This window comes from Aulonocara stuartgranti (genome assembly GCF_965226115.1).
Source record: "Aulonocara stuartgranti genome assembly, chromosome: 7".
Lineage (NCBI taxonomy): Eukaryota > Metazoa > Chordata > Actinopteri > Cichliformes > Cichlidae > Aulonocara > Aulonocara stuartgranti.
In genome coordinates, this window is record NC_138945.1 from 26,756,945 (window position 1) to 26,775,211 (window position 18,267).

General features: G+C 40.3%; 1 protein-coding gene across 1 annotated transcript in view; it reads right to left on the minus strand.

Moving 5' to 3' along the window:
* Positions 1–5,796: 5,796 nt before the first annotated feature.
* mmp17a (matrix metallopeptidase 17a) overlaps positions 5,797–18,267 on the minus strand; it is a 110,284-nt gene continuing 97,813 nt past the window's right edge. Inside the window, exons 8-10 of the mRNA XM_082542414.1 lie at positions 16,416–16,568; positions 16,008–16,265; positions 5,797–7,847 (exon numbers count right to left, since the gene is read on the minus strand). Of these exons, the coding sequence (XP_082398540.1) occupies positions 7,522–7,847; positions 16,008–16,265; positions 16,416–16,568 (737 nt within the window). The 3' untranslated portion in view covers positions 5,797–7,521. The remainder of the gene's footprint in view (positions 7,848–16,007; positions 16,266–16,415; positions 16,569–18,267) is intronic.

Genomic DNA, 18,267 nt, shown 5'->3' on the forward strand with positions numbered 1-18,267 from the left:
GCCAGACCGCACAGAGTGATAAATCTGTGTTGGGATTGATGGAGGCATATTTGTAACTACCAGAGGAGGGCAGTAGAGGACCGTAAAAAAAAGACCAGTATTTTAATATTTCGTGCATCTCCACAAATACATCAGGACAAAGTCATATTTTATTCCTATCGTTTATTTTATGTGGAATAATCTATGGCAACACTCACTTAGCAAATGCAGTCAATAGCACTATTACGAAATAACAACAAGTTGTTAAAATGGCTCTTGGGTGGCTGAAGTGGAGAAAAATTGTGAAATAGTAGGAATAATGTTGTTGTTTTTTTTGTTTTATTTAAAAGATTTTTTTTATTTATTTTCATTTCCTAGGAAAAACCTATAACATGTTTTGGCTAGATATCAGCCGGTTACTGTATAATGCTGCTGCAGCACTCTGCAACAGTGCTGTTGCATGAAATCATTAATTAGTCATGGTGGTTTTCCTGAGCCAAAAAAACAATCTACATTCACAGAGATGTACAGGTCTGCATAATGATGCACCCCTGACAGCACGCTGGAGCTGGGTTCATGCTGCCTTTTTTTTTTTAAAAAGGAAAAACTTAATTCAGTTTTGACTCGTCTCCCCCTTTAGTGTATTTTCACTGTGACAGAGAAGATTGGGTGTACAAGACAGCTGATGTATCTCTCTGCACGCAACCCACCAGCCACCATCGCAGGTGTTGCCTCGGCGGGGATTTGCTCTCTTTTTGAATATTTTAGCATGCTCTGTGGTTCCCACAGAATGATTGATTGGTTCTTCTTGGCCCACATTAGGGTTCTGCACACAGGCTTTCAGGTGTTCACTCTGACTAAAGAAAAGACTTCTGAGTAGGATGTTTCTTAAGATAGTTGCTTCTAATGCAGAAGTACATCCTGTTTTTTTCTTAGATTTTTTTGCATTACCTTTAGAGGTTTAGGATAAGGGTCTCACTTAGGCCTTTAGTCCACATCATTCCTACCAGTTGAAAGAAATAACTGTGATTGTGTACCATGCTGGCTGTGATCTTATAAATATCAGATGCACATATCTCCCATATCTGTATGTTTTCTTTCTTTCCTTTTCTGACTGGGAAATACTGAGCTGTACACACCTTTGTTTATTAACAGTATCACACAATATGACTAACATGATGCTCCCTTGACTGTATGCCAGAGGACAGGTGCGTCTGCCAAGCTCTCTCCTCACTTAGCTAACATCAGGTGATGTGCACTGTGTCTCGCTCATCTCTTCAACCTTCCACACAGATGGATAGCTTGCAATTTTGCTGTGAAGGTCACTGGTTTTTTAAATCCATCTTTGCTACCACTACGCACTTGATCAGCATAACAGTTTTGTCTGCATACTGCAAAGCTGTGCTTGAGTTTGTAATCCCTGCCAATAGGTTAGGCCACATAATTAAACTGAGAATCTGAAGGAAATTCAATACAATCTATTAGAAGTGAGTGACCCAAGTGAGACTTTGGTATTCGCGGGCTGCATGTAAAGCTTTTCTATAGCATCACGTTCCAGAAGTCATTCACTGCTTATGTTGGCTTCTGTGTAGTAGGGTCCAAGTACTGTGCATGCTGGATTTACTAAGAAACCTGATGGATTCGTGTCTCCCTCAACAAAATACAACATTCATCTCATTATCTAAGCACTTAGTGATATGGATGAGTTGAGCCGAATTAAAGAGCTGACATGTCATGAGCGTCACCAGTGGCACAATATTAAATCCATCTAAAAAACACAGCATCATTCACTTTGTGCCATGTGATCAGCTTTGGCAGTTCACAGTGTGCCCAGTACAAAAATGGCCAACTAACCGACTGCAGTGATTATATGAAACAACGTTTTCACAGGATCCTCTGCAGTACTGTGAAAAACGAAGTACAATCCATGATTCAGTAGTTTGTAGTTTGTTTGCTGTACGACTTTATTATTGTGGAAGAATTCTGACCCACTCTTCTTTGCAGCTTTGGTTCATTGAGATTTGTGGGCTTTGTTTATACACAGCTCTCTTACGACAGCATTGTAATCAGGTTAAGGTCGGGACTTTGCAACACTTTGATTCTTTTCCTTTTTCAGCCATTCTGTTGTAGATTTTTCTGCTGTGGTCAGGATCATTGTCCTGCCGCGTGACCCAAGGTTTAGCTTCCAGACAGTTTGGACTCTAGAACACTTTGGTATAAGAGGAGTTCACGGTCGACTCAATGACTGCAAGGTGTCCACCACCACGCATGGCAGTTGTTATGAGGTGGCCTCTTCTCCCTTTCACTGCTTTTGTATCTTCTTCTTATTATTATTATTTTGTGCTCAGACCTTAATATAAGCTCTGCTTTTCTCTTAAAAGTAACTGTGGCAGAATAAACATAAAAATACTGTCATTAGTTTTATCCAAAGGCAAAAACTAACAAAACACAAACTATTCTCGCTTTGTTACTCACCCATCTGAGACTTTTGTGCTCAGACTACTAATACGACAGTGTGTCTTCACGCATTGCTAATTTTCTCATCCACAAACACCAGCGAAGTTGAGGTGAAGTCTCCCAAGTGCCACTCTGTCATTCTGTCACACCACACATCAGCAGCGGTGACGGCGCTTCTTCGCAAACTTCGGACTTTGCAGAAATGAACGGCTGCATCCTTCCTTCCTGCCATTTCCCCCGGCTTGTGTGGGAGCTGAATTCAATATGACCTATAGTGGAATGTGACAGCAGAGGGCTGCCACAGCCCAGCCTGACAGGTCTGCCAAATGACTCCCTCTCTCTCCCTCACACCATGCACGCTTGAGCCAGCTCCTTTTGAGGCTCTTTCGTTTTTTCTCCCCCTGAACTGCAATGCCATGCATCAGCTGAGAGCCAAGCCTGTTAACAGGATCACTTCTCCACAGTGCAGCGACTGCAGGAACAGTTTTACATGGCGGACACACTCAATTACATATATACACGCTGTTTAATTCCACAGATCAGTTCGTCCACACAGACCATTGGTATTGCATTTGAACTTAGCGTGGTGTCTCGAAATGTGTGAATTTAACAACTGTCTGGGTCGCGGGGCCACAGACATCAGACAGAGATGATGTAATGTATTCGTAGTTGTTTGGATTCTTAGCCGATTAATCTCACAGTTACAGTATACACTTTTATCAAAATGATATTTGGACGGTGTTTCATCCCTCCATTGGTGTGTTGGTGTTTCTGTAATTTCTTTATTTTGTTCTTTTTCTTGTGGAAAAACATCCAGATAAAGTGAGACATATCCTGCCTGCTATATTTTATGTGTGATTGACATACAGTCAGTTAGGCGGTCACCTCAGGGGACAGAGAAAGCTTGAAAATGAAATAGTTTAGTGTTTGGCCAATCGATACAAGCTGTGATGCAGTGAATGTAGAATTGCTGATAAAAATGTAAATTTAGAAAAGCAATGACTTCATCATCACTTCATCATCTGGCTCCAGCTCAAACTGGGTCAGCTGGGCCAGCTGTTAAAAAAATGACCCGTCCTGCTGCTCCTGCATTTGCCCCCGGGAGCAGGTGCTCTCCTGGTGGCTGATGAGCCACGCTAGTTAATTAACACCACTCAAGCGTGTACAGCAAAGCACAAAGGAAATTGTGTTTATGCTCGTAATCTCAGGACACAGCACAGAAAATTCACACAATAATCAAGCAGAAACATTTTTGCGGGGGAAATAATGGCTGCTACATTTACACAAAACAAGAAAACAAAACTTTTCTCAAGACAGAATGAAGGCTAGTGGAGGTCATCTGTACCCAGGAGGTTAAATTATTAGCTGTAATTTTGAGGTGAGGGTGAAACTTGTCACCATCATTGCTGGCCTCATTGCCAGTGGCAGAGCCAGACAATTCTTATATTGGTAGCCAGACCGAGACCATTACACTCACTGGGTCACCTCCGAAATGTAGTTATTTTTTTTTTCTGTGTGGCAAAGCCCTCCAGGCCAAAGTGTTCTGGTCAGTCGCTCTTAGTATTTGATTTGGCACTGTGAGGACACATATCTAATAAACTTTTAAAGAAAAATCTGGAACTGTTGTCGGAGCCCATCCATTTTCTTAATCGCTTGTTTACGTCAGGGTCACTGTGAGTCCATCACAGGGCAATTTAGAATCACCAGTTTACCTAGCATGCATGTTTTTAGACAGTGTTTCATCTCTCCTGTGAAAGGAAGCCAAAGCACTTGGAGAAAACCCACACAGGTACAGAGAAAACAGACAGAAAAGCTCCTACCTAGCCGGCAGATTCAAACCCAGCACCCAATCTTCCTGTGAGACCCCCTTCTAACCACTGCACCACCCATTTTCTGAAGTTATTTTTTATTTATTGATAAACTAATGTAATCTAAGCTAATAAGCTAATGTATCCAATGGCCTAGATTATATGTATGCAGTATGTCAGCGGTCCCCAACCTTTTTTGCGTCATGGACCGGTTTATGCCCGACATTATTTTCACGGACCGGCCTTTAAGGTGTCGCGGATAAATACAACAAAATAAAACTAGTACCGGTACCGAAAAAAAGAAGATTTATTCATAACACACGTGAAAAGACCCAGGAAAACCGAGTTAACGATAAAAACGATAAAAACGATAACAAAATAACGCTGAAAACCGATAAAAACCCTGAACACCATACATTTCACACCTGAGCCTCAACTCTCGTGGCCCGGTACCAAACGACTCACGGACCGGTACCGGTCCGAGGCCCGGGGGTGTATGTAGCCATTTGTTTTTGTTTTTTTGCAGTTACCTTCAGTGTCTATCTTAGCCACTCATGGGTAAAGCATAACAGGACCTAAACGTGTTTGGATAAAGAGGGATTAAGTAGGTTACCCCTCCACTGTACTTCACATGAAAAAAAAAGTGTATACACTGTATAATCATCTGCCCAGGAGCAAAGCTAAAGGGTGGCAGATACCATCGATGACACTCTGGCAAACCCCTCTGGTCAGCTCACAAAACAAGCAGTAAAATCCTTCAGGGCTACATGCCAGGATGTAGGATCCAGGACCATATTCCATCCATCCATCCATCCATCCAATTCAGGGTAGCAGGTAGACAGGCAGACAATCACCCATACCCAAATTTACACCTATGGCCAACTAAGAAACAACCTAATGTGCACGTCTTTGGACTGTGGGAGGGAGATGGAGTACCCAGAGAGAACCCACACAGGTACAGGGAGAACATGCAAAACGTTCATGCTGTGAGGTGACAGTTCCAATCAGTGCACCACCGTGCCACCTCTAGCAAAACATTTTATGCTATTTCTCTGTGATTACTGTTCCCACTTGGATCTATTCTAACAGCTTAAACGCCCCAGAATTACTCTTATGAGCTTTTTAAAAATAATAACCATAAAAAATCCAACTACAAACAACTTTTGAGGATGACATCCATCCTTTTTCTTAACCAGTTGTTCCAACTTATAGGTCCCTATAGAGTCATAGAATTAGAGGTTACATAAAAATGCTTATGACATGCTTATTACATGCCAAGATTGAGTGAGTACAATGTGCCGTGCAGTTTCTGTGGTGGCTAAGTGAAAGTAACCATCACACCCCAATAAAGCTGCCTGTCTCTGCCAGCAGACCTATATTGAAATGTGCAGCAGAGACCATTACAACACGCTTAAGAACATTAGCAAGATGGAGAGCAGATATCAGTTAGTGCATAACCTCCAAACCTGGGCGTCTTTTCAAGTGCCGCTCAATAATTGCACACTCCGCCCACATGATCGAGTAGCTGAAATAATTCACCACAGTCATCCAATAAAGTCATTCGGATTCTTTAATGTTTTTTCTACAAAAATATTTTACATTAGAAAACACAGCTTGAAATATACACAGTCCACTTGGATTGAAGTACCCATGGAACATCTCCATTGAAATATATCTGTGTCTATATTTAAACTGTAGGTAAATATACCAGCAACAATAAACCTGGTTGCTGTTTTGTGAGGTTTTTCAATGATGTCACCAGGAGGAACTTGGGATTGAAACCGTGAGCTGTAATCTGATCAAAGCAAATATGGACTCACAATCTATCCATATTAATTACAAAAAATACAACAAAGCAGAGGCAAATGCTGCCTCTGATAATGGCAGGGAATGCTTCTGGTGAAAATAACGACTTTGTGTAGATATATGAACATCATTTCCTCAAAGAGTGTGGGAGTTTAGGTAAAGGATCAAAGCAAGGATAATGGCACTAAGCAACCGTGAGAGAGACTTTCTGCCATGAATAACATTCGTTTGTCTGTTTTCCAAATCCCAGAGTGCCCTTTCCTGCATGTAGCTGTAGCAGGTGGTATTCACCTGCCTGCCTGTTTACAACCTCAAATGCCACTCATCTACCTGTTGCCATCCAGCGTGCCATTTATGCCTGGCTGTCAGGATCCCACAGGGGCCATTCATCTACAAACTATCTACACCACATCCACAGGGCACTTTTTTTTTTTTTGCCAGGCTGCCTCGATATGTGCCGGGGTGTCAGTCAACTGTCTAACTACAGTATTTATATCCCAGGATGTCATTCTTTACCCTGGCTTGAGCCGTTCTGTGGGGTTTTTATATCAGGTTGCGTAAAAATACTATTTTTCTCCGGGATAGGTGAATCAGAACCCTAAACTTCGCCATCATGTTAACTGCAGTCAGGCTGAAACGAAAGATAAAAAAATAGATTTGACGGACAGGGTTTTGAAAGGCATATAGTAGCCTGGTAGGAAGTTTTACTTTCCAGGCACAATTTTTTTCTTTGGCAAATATGCTTCTTTACTCTCTTGCTGATAGTTAGATGCGAAGATAGGTGTTTAAATATTTATGGCTATGCTGGAAGGTAAAAAAAAAAATGTCTTGAAGCAAGTAAATGACTTGTAAATGACAAAAACAATGCTAGTTCAATGAGCTTGAGGTCAGCTAGCTATTCCCCTCTTTTCCTGGTCTTTCTAAAGCAAATGTTCTCATCAAACTCTCAGCAAGGAAGCATATTTCTCAAAAATGTCTGTCATTACCAGATTCCATGGTGTCACTTATTAAAATGTTTCTATTTTATTTAACCACTTCACATCAAACAAATGCCATTCATTATTGCTGTAAACTTGGTGCACATGAAAAAAACAATCTCTACTCATTTAGTCTTCTCAGCGTTAAGCCTTTTTAGCCATTCAAAAACAACAAAAACAAACCTAAAACAAAAAAGATATAACAATTTGTCAAGTACGGCACTAACATTATCATTGTGGATGCATTGATACCTGTCAGGGGTACCTTAGTTTGATAGTATGATACTGGTATGTACATCCCAAACTGCAAGGCGCTTTAGATGACCATCAAATGGCATGTGAAATAAATAACAACAAAATAATGGTAAAAACATACCAATCAATACTTATATGAGCAGAAATTTCCAGTTTGTACTTTAGTGTGTGTCCACTGGCCCTTCACTAATAATTAAACTCTTGCACCCAGCTTGAGAACTGTGTCCCATGCTTTAGCATCATAGCAGTTCGGAGCGGAGGGCCAGTGACAGCGTCCAGAGTGGCGGCAGCAGCCAGACGGGAGACGGGGATGGGCGGACGCCTAAAGGCGATGCGGTGTCCGAGGTGCAGGAGCACACCTCGTATCCGTTCTCCGCGTGATCTGGGTGATTTTGCACGTTGACTCTCGTCTCTGTGCTTTTGGGCTGTGTGTCCGGAGAGTCCGACTGCATCTCTGTGCACAGCAGCCAGTCCTTTGCGATGAGGCGGGGGTATCCTGCCTCCACCTCCATGTCACTGCCTGGCACTCGCCAGTACTCCTTCCCTTTGAAGAAATAGGACGAGCCTTAAGAGAGAGTGGGAGGGAGGGAGGGGGAGGACACAGGGTTGATACTGTTATATTTTTGGATGTGAATAAACAGAACAAGATCACATGGAGCAGAGAAACAATATAATACTAAATCGCACGTAAGGTGGAAAGTTGGCTGCAGTAACTGTATTAAAAACACAGCAAGTGAATATATGAGCAGGATTATAGAAGTTTCCGTGTGATGTCACTGGTGAAATCCAAAATGACCCACAATGACTTGGAATTTACGAGGAGACCAACAGGAAAAAAAAAACCCCGTTTTTGTGTTAAAGCCTGCACAAAAGTAATGACTGGAAAATGTTAATCATCCCAAGAAGGAAATGTGCCTGTTAGTTCATACATAATGGGCTATTAGTTCCAGTGATCTGGTCAGGGACGCGGATGTTATGAAGGCTGAGGTTCTGCACTAAAAGCTGCAGGAATTAAAAACTGGGAAGGGAGCAAACTGACTGTTTATTAAGTGCTTGCTTATAATTTTCCAGAAAAGTTAAAAAAAGATGTTCAGAGTTTTAAAAATGTGCATTTGATCAAACGTAAAGATTAAAACCAGCCTTGACAGTTTGTCAGGAGTGAAGCGCTGCCTGTGTGCACTGCTGCAATACATAATGAGTTTTAAGTTTAATGTACAAAATCAAGCATATATCAAATGTATTCTGAGCTAATGATACAAACATAGAAACCAGAATAAACTTAGGGTGGCACGGAGGTGTAGTGGTTAGCAGGCAGTGACCTCAATGCAAGAACATTAAGTTTTGATTTTGAATGTGCCCGTTGGGGAGGCCAATCCATGAGTGATACTGTTGGTATGTTTTTACCGCTCTCCCAGTACATCATTGTTATGCTGAAAAATGAAACTGGTGCCAACCAGACACTTTCCAAATGGTGGAGTACAGAGAGTACTTTTCTACATTCACAATTCCATCAATTTGACAATATTTCCAACACCAGTGGCTGAAATTCAGCCCCAAACCATGCTCTCTTGACCTCCTTCGACAACTTTTTGAGTCAGAAAGTTGGATTCGTCACTCCATAAAACCTGTTTCATCTAATTTTCAATCCACTTCTTCTGTAATTTGGCACACCTCAATTTTTCTTTCTTAAGACGGGCTTCTTGACAGCCACCAGTCCATTGAAAAGTAAACTTTTGAAGAGGTTCTGGCACTCACATACATACTGATAAACCAAAAAATTTGAACATTTGAAAATTGGAATCATCAGTTGTCACTGATTTTCAGTCCAGATGTTGTGGACTCTGCTTCACTTCCTTAAGAAGGACTTTTGGACAGCCATCCTTTCACTGAGACCATTTCTGATGAGGCCTGAGTGAACAGTAGATGGATCAAATGTCTCATATATCTCTTCCTGTTTCTTAAGGACACGACTTTGACATACTGTTCACATGCTGTAGACGGTTTTGTTCAGGACCATTTTTCAGGTCACACTGTACACCACTTTAACCCCACCTGATACACACAAAAGCACAGCTTTACAGAAACCCATACTATACTTTTTGACACACTTGAGACATTTTTCTCAACCCGTGGAGCTAACGTTATGCACCGTTTAACATCTTCCCCACTAGCTGCTTCTCGCTGATATCTGTGTCATGTTAGGTGACCAGAATTACATCAAATGTGATGCACTATGCAAAAAAGAAGCACGCATTGTAAGGTGTGATGTAAGGTAACGATCAGCACAATAATTTGATAAGTTTGCCTCCCTCAGACATGCTTCTACAGTTGCTTGGGAGCATAAAATCTGAATCTACTGAGATAGACAAGCGTATAACTGATGTGGCTCCTCGTTTGCTGCTTTTGTCCCCTTCAGCATTGTTCACATCAAGTCTTTTCTCTTTTCTTCTTAGCTCTTAAAAGTGAATTCTTCCATGGCTTGTGTCTCTCCTCAACTCTATTCTCACTGCTGCTCACCATGAGTTATCTTCCCATCTTCTTCGTTTCTCTCTCCTTATCCTATTGGAAACAGCCTAAAGGCAGATAAAAAGCTTTGATGTAGCTTAAGTTTCAATGCCCAAAGGTGTATATAGAGTATACGTGACTGTCTGTGTTCTTGTTTATATAAATGCACACATTCCTATGTGCCCTAACATGAAGCTTTGATTTGCTGGGGCCTTACCTTTTGTGTGATTTGCCTATTGCTATGCACAGCACAGAGCTTGGTGTAGGACCTCTGAAGCTGGTAACAACTCAGATGCAACACAGACCTCTAAACACCTGACAGGGAAAAGAGCTTCCACACATTCAGCTGGGAGTTGCTGCAGGGGAAATCAGTAATGTTGCTCACTCCTGCTGAGAGTGGCCTGAAAAACACAACCAAGTACCTCTGGCTAATTAGCTGTTTTTGTGCCAGTTTTAACTACAACAAGTGCTTAATCAAAGCCTAATATGGACAGCCAAATGGATGACACATTCTTCAGGGGGCTTTGCTTCACAAAGGCTTCCAAAACAATGCAACTAAAAGTAAAAATTTTTTTTCTCTACCAGAAAATATTACTGTTTGCTTTTGACCTTTAATAACCATTTAGGAACTTCAAGCAACCCTTTTCCTGCATCTGAGGATCATCTGTAGCTCTGAAGCGTTTGCCTAGTCAAAGCAAATGTCAGGACCTTGTTAATATAATACTTTGGTGGTGTGATTCTGGAGAACTTTACCTAAAATATTATCTCTATGATCATGCATAGCTCTTTTAAGGTCCCAGCACAGGATTTTAGGTTAAGGTGTGGACTTTGGGCCATTGCAACACCTTGATTCTTTTCTTTACAGCTAAACTTGTTGTAGATTTGCTAATGTGCTTGGGCTCTTTGTCCTGCTGCTGGTGTTAGATGTTTGTGCTCTGACGCTCTGTTTAATTTTTGCCAAATGTGGTGCTTATGACCAAACATAAAAGAAACAAAGCAACCCTTCCAAACAAATCATGCTTCAGTCTTTTTCAAATTTTACTATCATGAACTTTAACATTTAACACGATTTGTGAGACCTGTAGAGGCTGAGATGTAGCTCTTGGATTTTTTTCTGCAGTTTCTGACCTCGGAGTGAGTTTCCCGGGCATTTACTCCTGGGAATATTGGAAACTGTCTTGAATATATTCCACTTCTGAATAACGGACTTCAAGCTGTTTGGAAATGGCCCTATAACCATTTGCAGATTGATGAGTAATAACAGTGTCTTCTCTGAGATCATTACTGATGTCTTTCCTCCTTGGCATTGTGTTAACGGCTGAATGCTCCAGACCAGCAAACTGCTAAAATGTCGGCTTTAATTGAGGTGCTCACACCCGCTGATGATCAATTAATCAAGTGCATCTGATTAGCAGCACCTGGCAGCTACTTACCCTTTTAATCCTATGGCAGTAGTAAGGGTGTACCTAGTGCCTGTAGACTTACATAGCATAGGCTTTGTTTCAGGTTATTATTATTTTTCCATTTAATTATCAAAGCATGGATGTGGTGTCAAAATCGGCTTATTGTTAATTGTCCAACTGACAGCTGCTTTTCTGATTTCATAGTCTTTTACTCATTAAGTCTAATATTATTGTCCACGCATGCTGTTCTGTGATTAAATTCTATCATAAAACGCTTTCTAATTGTGAAAGAAATTTTAAGAGTGGCAGACAAAAACTTTACACTTTCAATGTGAAATCAAAAACTGCTACTTTTAGAATAAACTTGTCACACTATTCAGTCTACTAGTTAATTTATTCTGTGCATACTACAAACCCCAAAGCCAAAGAAAAGCGTGCATTTCTTTATACATACCCAACACTAAGCACCAGATTTTTGAAAATGAATTCTCTATTTATTAAGATTTTTTTTGTCAGTACAAACTAATAATGCCTCATCACAATGGGTAATGCCGCGCTAATGCCAACCATAATTCTGCTGGAAGAGCAGTGAGCTCGCACAAGCTTATATTTTCACGTGTGTGGTTCTTAAAGAAGGTACTCAACATTTTTACAGGAGGTAAAAGACCAGAATGTTTTACAGGCACAGATGCACACAGTCCATAAACATTACTGACATGGCACATTCAGGCGTGACATGCTCCAGAAATGATCACATTATCCCACCTCCTCGCGTAAAGCTCGCCACTTTCAGAGAAACTAACAGGAGTGTGGGCTTGGGAGGGACATACACACACACACACACACACACACACACACACACACACACACACACACACAGTATGTATTTGAGCTGTTTTATTTGGTTTAGCAGCCGTTCATTTAAATTTCTGTGTGTAAATATTAGATCAGGCTTTCTGCGATGATTTAAAATTTATAACGACCAAAAAAATGACAAAGCTAAAAAGACGCTCGACAGCTATCCTTGCACACAGAGGGCATTAAAAATGAATATCTTAAATGCAAAGTAATCAAACGTTTTTCTTTTTATAAATGAGAGCAGAGACTCCCCATCATTTTGACGATGGTACTGACATTTCAGGAATACTCTGTGACTGATTCTTGTACTAGATTAACCAGCTTCTGGTTAAAACTCAAACAAAGGCAGGCAACGCACGTGTCACAAAAACATCTGACACCTGATATTTATGTCTCTTTGTGTAATACACAGCGTAGTATGAAACACTTATTTCTCATAGTGTCTAGCAAATCCCAATAGTCGCTGAAGCTTGCACTTCTCTGCAAAAACAAGCACTTCTGACTTGGTTAAACATTAAGTGGAATGATGCTTTTTGGTAATATGCTGAGCTATGTCTGGGAAAAGGTCATCGGTAACTGTTGATGACTATTTCAAATAGCTGTCAAGTGACTCTGAAGGGTTAGTGGCTAACCATATGTCATAAACACTGGGAGCTAATTTGGGGCGGTTAGCAGAAAACAATACCTCTGTTGTCTATCCAGCATGGAAATAGAAAATGTCACAGACCATAATTGCATTTTGGAACTGGACTAATTATCTACAAACAGAAGGCAGTGCCCGTGCTGCTGCAATGAAACATTTGTCATGCTCAACAACTCGGTGACAACTGTTGAGCACTTACACTCTCCAAAGATTGGAGTACTGGCTGTGGCCAATGAGAAAGCCAGTAAGTAAAAAAGAAGTGCAGGCTGCTGTCTATGTGAGGACGGCACGCACACTCAGAACAGCGCTTAAGTGGTCACTCTCCTACAAACTCTTATGCTACATTCACACTAGTGAAAATAATAGCTGGAGACCAGGGTGTGACCAAAATCCCTGCGACTGTGTGCAATGACCTTGCAGTCTCGTCCCTTCAAAGACAAGGACCAGGTGTATGACCACTCAGACTCAGCTGCTGTCCTTCAAGCGACTTCGAGTGATGATATGACAATAAACTGTGTCCCTTAAACAGTCCGCAACGACCTTCCAATCTGTCCACATTCATAAATTAGATGGAAATAATTTCCAAACATTCACTAATTGAGAGTTAGTGCAGTCAGTCTGAGTCAGTCACCTGTGAGTCAAGAAACTCACAGGTGGTGTGTTCCCATCACAAGATGAACAGTAGTTAAGAGTATTTTATCGACTGTGAGTATGTGCATTCTGGCAAAATGATAAATCACACGAATTTACCAAATGCTAAAACTGCAATAATAAATTCCTATCATAAAGAAAATAATATAAATCTGAAAGAATTAATAACACAGATGTAAATAAGGGAAAGAAACTGAGCACTCTGTTTAAGTGATGAGTGGTTATTTATGATTCTTAAATGCCAAAGATGGCTGCTGCACGACACATAGTCATCTTCTAAATTACAGCTGAACTGGGAAACATAATCCAGCCAATCGTGTTGCTAATCACACACAAGTGTGGAATAAATCACTGCTGCGAAAATAGCAAAAAAGCATCCTCTAGGATTTTTTTCCACCAGCATATGTTACAATCCAAAGTTCACTAAGCTAATTTTGTCTGTATGCAGTGACACAGCTAACAGATTTTACACAATTGCTTCTTAATTAAGACTTAAATAAAATGTGTAGGCATACACGAGATAAGTAAAATAAATTAAGATGTTCAAATCAAAAACTAACATCAAGTAAAAAACTAAACGTGCCGTAAAAAATGCAGGATGTTACTAGTCTGAGGAGATCAGTAGAGTGCCTATTTACATGATTCCCTTAGTGCACTTCTGTGTTTATGCTGTGTATACTGGTGTTTGCATGTGAGACAGAAAGAGACCTTGTTTCAGTGATAAGAGGGCTTACCAGGGCGGCCGATGGCTGTAGAATAATAACTGATGTTGAACCGAGAGCTGATGCAATGAGGGCAGTCTGTGAAATGCATGGCTGCCCAAACGAGGTAAAATCAACAGTGCTTCCCTTGCCTTCTTTCACACTCTACCTCCTTTCAAGTATTTTAAAGAAGACGAACAGAGTGACCGCTCCAAAGATAAACTCTACTTTCATCTTGGAGCAGCAGCAGCCAGAGCGGCATCAGAACACGGATCTGCAGAAGAGGATCGACAGCATGATGGTGATTTTGCTGCGGCTAATGCAGCACGAACATTCTCAGCTGGAGCTTCTTGATTAAACCGGAGATCCTGTCATCCCTTCTTAGCCTTTTTTCAGATGGTTTGTTCCCAGCGTATCTGACCATGTCCACCGAGCTCACAGTGGCAGCACTGATTACTTGAATCTTGTGGATTCATAACAGCCAACACAACTCTACGCTGTGTTTGCAGTGTAAAGGTCAAGGCTGTTTTCGGCAAGCCGGGATGCCTGCCTCGCGAGCCGTTTCTGGTAGCCTGGTTCAGTGTCTGTAATCTAAAAAGTTTGTTGTCTGGAAACTTCAGCAAGTAACATCCAAAAGGTCCGTAGGCAAGGTAAATATATGGGTTTACATTACATTTACTATAACCCCAGCTCACCTTTTATGGGGCTCTGGCTCCTTGTTGTGGTGTATCTGTAAGTCACATTTTCGTGTACAGTTTGTATGTGAATGTGAGATTTTGTGTAGATGAATGTGCGTGTCTGTTTACTTTAATCATTAAAAACAAAAGTCTGAACATGTGAGCATGGATTTATTTTTTGAAGGGCTGATCTGCTTTATAAAACATATCACTGTATGTATTTCTCCAAATCTCCCAAACTCCACGACTCCAGAACGATGCACAGAATAATGCAAATGTTCCCTGAGTTTCAGAGCCCCTCTGGAGCCTCTAAAAGCTCTTTAAGCCTCTCTTTTAAAAAACATCTGAAAAGTATTCACAGCACTTCACTTGTTCCACATTTTTCATGTTAAAGCAAAACGGATTTAATTTGTTTTTTCACCTCAAAATTCTGCACACAATACTCCATAGTGACAAAGTGAAAAAATGTTTGCTTGATATGTTAATAATAAAACTAAAAACCAAAGATTTAAAATAGAAAACAAAATGTATAGACAGATGTGTGCATTTCCAAATCTTCAGTCAAGTTGTCGAAACATCTGATCAGCAGAAACAAGCATGCACCTGAACTCAACTTTAAGTGTCATGGCAGGCAAAGAAATCGCTTAATACTTATATATATATATATATATATATATATATTATTTTTAATAAATGTGCATGAATCTGAATTTTATTAGACCTTATTAAATTAAAGATAAATGAATTCATGTTTTTATACTTAGCAAACTGGACTTCTCTGAAAACTCTAATTAATTTAATTTATATGGCACCAAATTACAATAACAGTCACCTCAAGGTGCCACAATAAAAATGACCTACAATAAGAGGGGTAATCTGATTGTTGAGGAAACACAATCAGATTACATTAATAAGCAAGCTCTTGGCGACAGTGGGAAGGAAAAACTCCCTTTTAACAGGAAGAAACTTCAGGCTGAAGGCGGGGCGTCCATCTGCAGCGATGACTGGGGGATTTTCTATTCGAGAATACAAGTCAATAACTGTAATTTGACATCTTAATATAAAAAAGCTTTTTTTTAAAGCTTTTTTATAAAACAATTTAGTCTTAAACCTTGTGCATACTGGTGGATTAACCACTACAGTAACAGTGAGATATATATGTATATATTTTGCTGTGTCATTCAGTGATTTGTTTTATTGAAGTACTGATTATACAGGCAGCAAGCCAACTTCTGTCAATTTGATGAAAAGTCATACAAATAAACATTGGTTTTTATGTCTACTCACCATCAGACCACCTCATGGCATCATCCAGGTGTGGAGGCAGCCCCTTCCATAGTGAGCTGTCTTTAGGGTAGCCCAGGTCCATACGTCGCAAGTGGTCATCGTAGCGCCAGTAGCGGTTGTCCTTAAAAAAGTAGGTTTTGTCGTTGTGCAGCCAAACAAAGACGGCGTCCACTCCTTCCAGTGGCAAGCCAAAGTCACTGATTGCACGAGGGTAACCCTCTTCTACATTATTGTCTTTAAAAACCCAGTATTTTAAACCTGAGTGATGAACATAGAGGTTAAAATCAAACCTTTTATATGATAGGATGTATCCACACAATTACAAACTAAACTAAATGAAACAAACAAGCAAAAAAACAACTTGTGAACACACAGACTGAGTAATCGAATAAAGTTACATAGATTTACCTTTGAAAAACACGATTTTGTGGTCCCCTGGTCTCTCGTACACAGCATCCACACTGTCCAGATTAGGAGGAAGGCCCCTCCAGAAACGATGAATCTGAGCAGGACGGAGAGATACTAGGTGCTTCTCTCGAGTTAGCCGCCAAAAATACTTCCCTATGATGGACAGAAATAGCAAGTAAAGATCAATAAGAACTTCTTAACAATACTCTGCAGGATTTATTTAGAAGGAAAGCCACAGAGTGTGCTGTATCTTCAGTAGTCACATCACAAAAGCTAGCTACTCCTTCAATTTGGCTAATTAACAAACTCAGCACTTTTTACCTTCTGTTGATTCTTCTGGAACTACTTTGATAAACCAGTTAGCAGCACTGGAAATTGAAAAATTTGGCTTGAGTTTAGGAGGAAAACAATTTATTATCCAGTTGAGCGTAGCCAAAAAACATCATGTATGCTTATGAAAAATGAAAGAGAAAACAAAAATCAAAAATGCTGCTCCACTGATTTTTCAATATACCATACAGACTGGTTAATGCCCCAGAAACATCACTTTTTATGCTTAGTAGATTCAGTTCATCAACCAGTTTGGGCTTCATTTTCTTTGGACTGGAGAATTTGTGATAGTGTGTAAGCCTTTTATTCAACCTCATAGAAACACACATGATTTGGCTTCCTGTTGATTGCTGGCGCCACCGCTCGGCCCCACGCCCAGCCTCACTAACTTCACCATATGTTCTTAACTCATGTTTTTCGCCACATGTTCAATGTTGCACATTGAACTGCAACAACAATCAAAACCCAGTTCATCCAGGAAAACACTTTTTCTCCATATCTGATGTTGGACAATAAAGTACACTCTCCCTTTAGAAGAACGGCAAGGCATCCTTTGATCTTTAAGTGGAATCGCCGGTGGACCATTCACTAGTTCAATTTAGATTCATGGAGTTCAGTTAATGGCTTCAGACACTCAGGCAATGGCAGGGGAATTACTGTAAGAAAATGCAAGCGAGCGAGCGAATCAGTTTGAGACTCTAAGAAAGGACTCTCCAATCAAGATGTGCGGCTGCAAAACTACAAACAGACACAGTTTGATCTTGAAGAGACACCAAAGTGAACCCAAAGAGCCCTAAAATGACAGACCTACAAGATACTCTCAGAGAGAAAAATAAGGATGACAAAGAAACACAAAACAACCGCAAAGAAATGTAAAATAAATCCAGCAACAAAGCAACTCCTCGACTGTTGGAGTGCTCAAAATGAGAGTGTTAGATTTGTGTTCTCATGAGTAAATATATTAATTTATTTTATGTTGTGAAAGACGTTTTCTGATTGTCATTTTATTTTGAAAATGATTTTATTTTGGTGATTATAGATTACTTCACTTCCTGTTCCTGTTGTTCCGAAGCGCGAACTGCTGAAGTAATGTATGGTTTTCCCTCCTGTGTTGCTAACAATTAAAGAAACGGGGAAAGTAATCAACCACCAAGTGTGTGCATTATTAAGAGAACATGACCGAAGAAGAAGAAAACTCTTTGAGCTCAACAGAGAGCTTTGGGGCTTCAGACTTGCCTTCATCTACTAGGCCATTTGTCATATACCATTTCCTTTATTTATTTTTTATTTAATTTGTTTGGTCAGTATGCAAATATGCATTCCTTATGCAGAGGACTCAGTTAACTTGCAGAAGACTTCTGCACAAGACCCTCACAAATGCAAACATAATGTCTTCTCGCAACTTCAACTTGATCTGAAAATATCTTCAAGGTTTTTGCTATGTACGAATTCTAAGAGGAAACCAGCAACAGCCCTTTGGGTACTGTTACAAACCAAGGAAAACTAAGAAAAGAGCATGTTT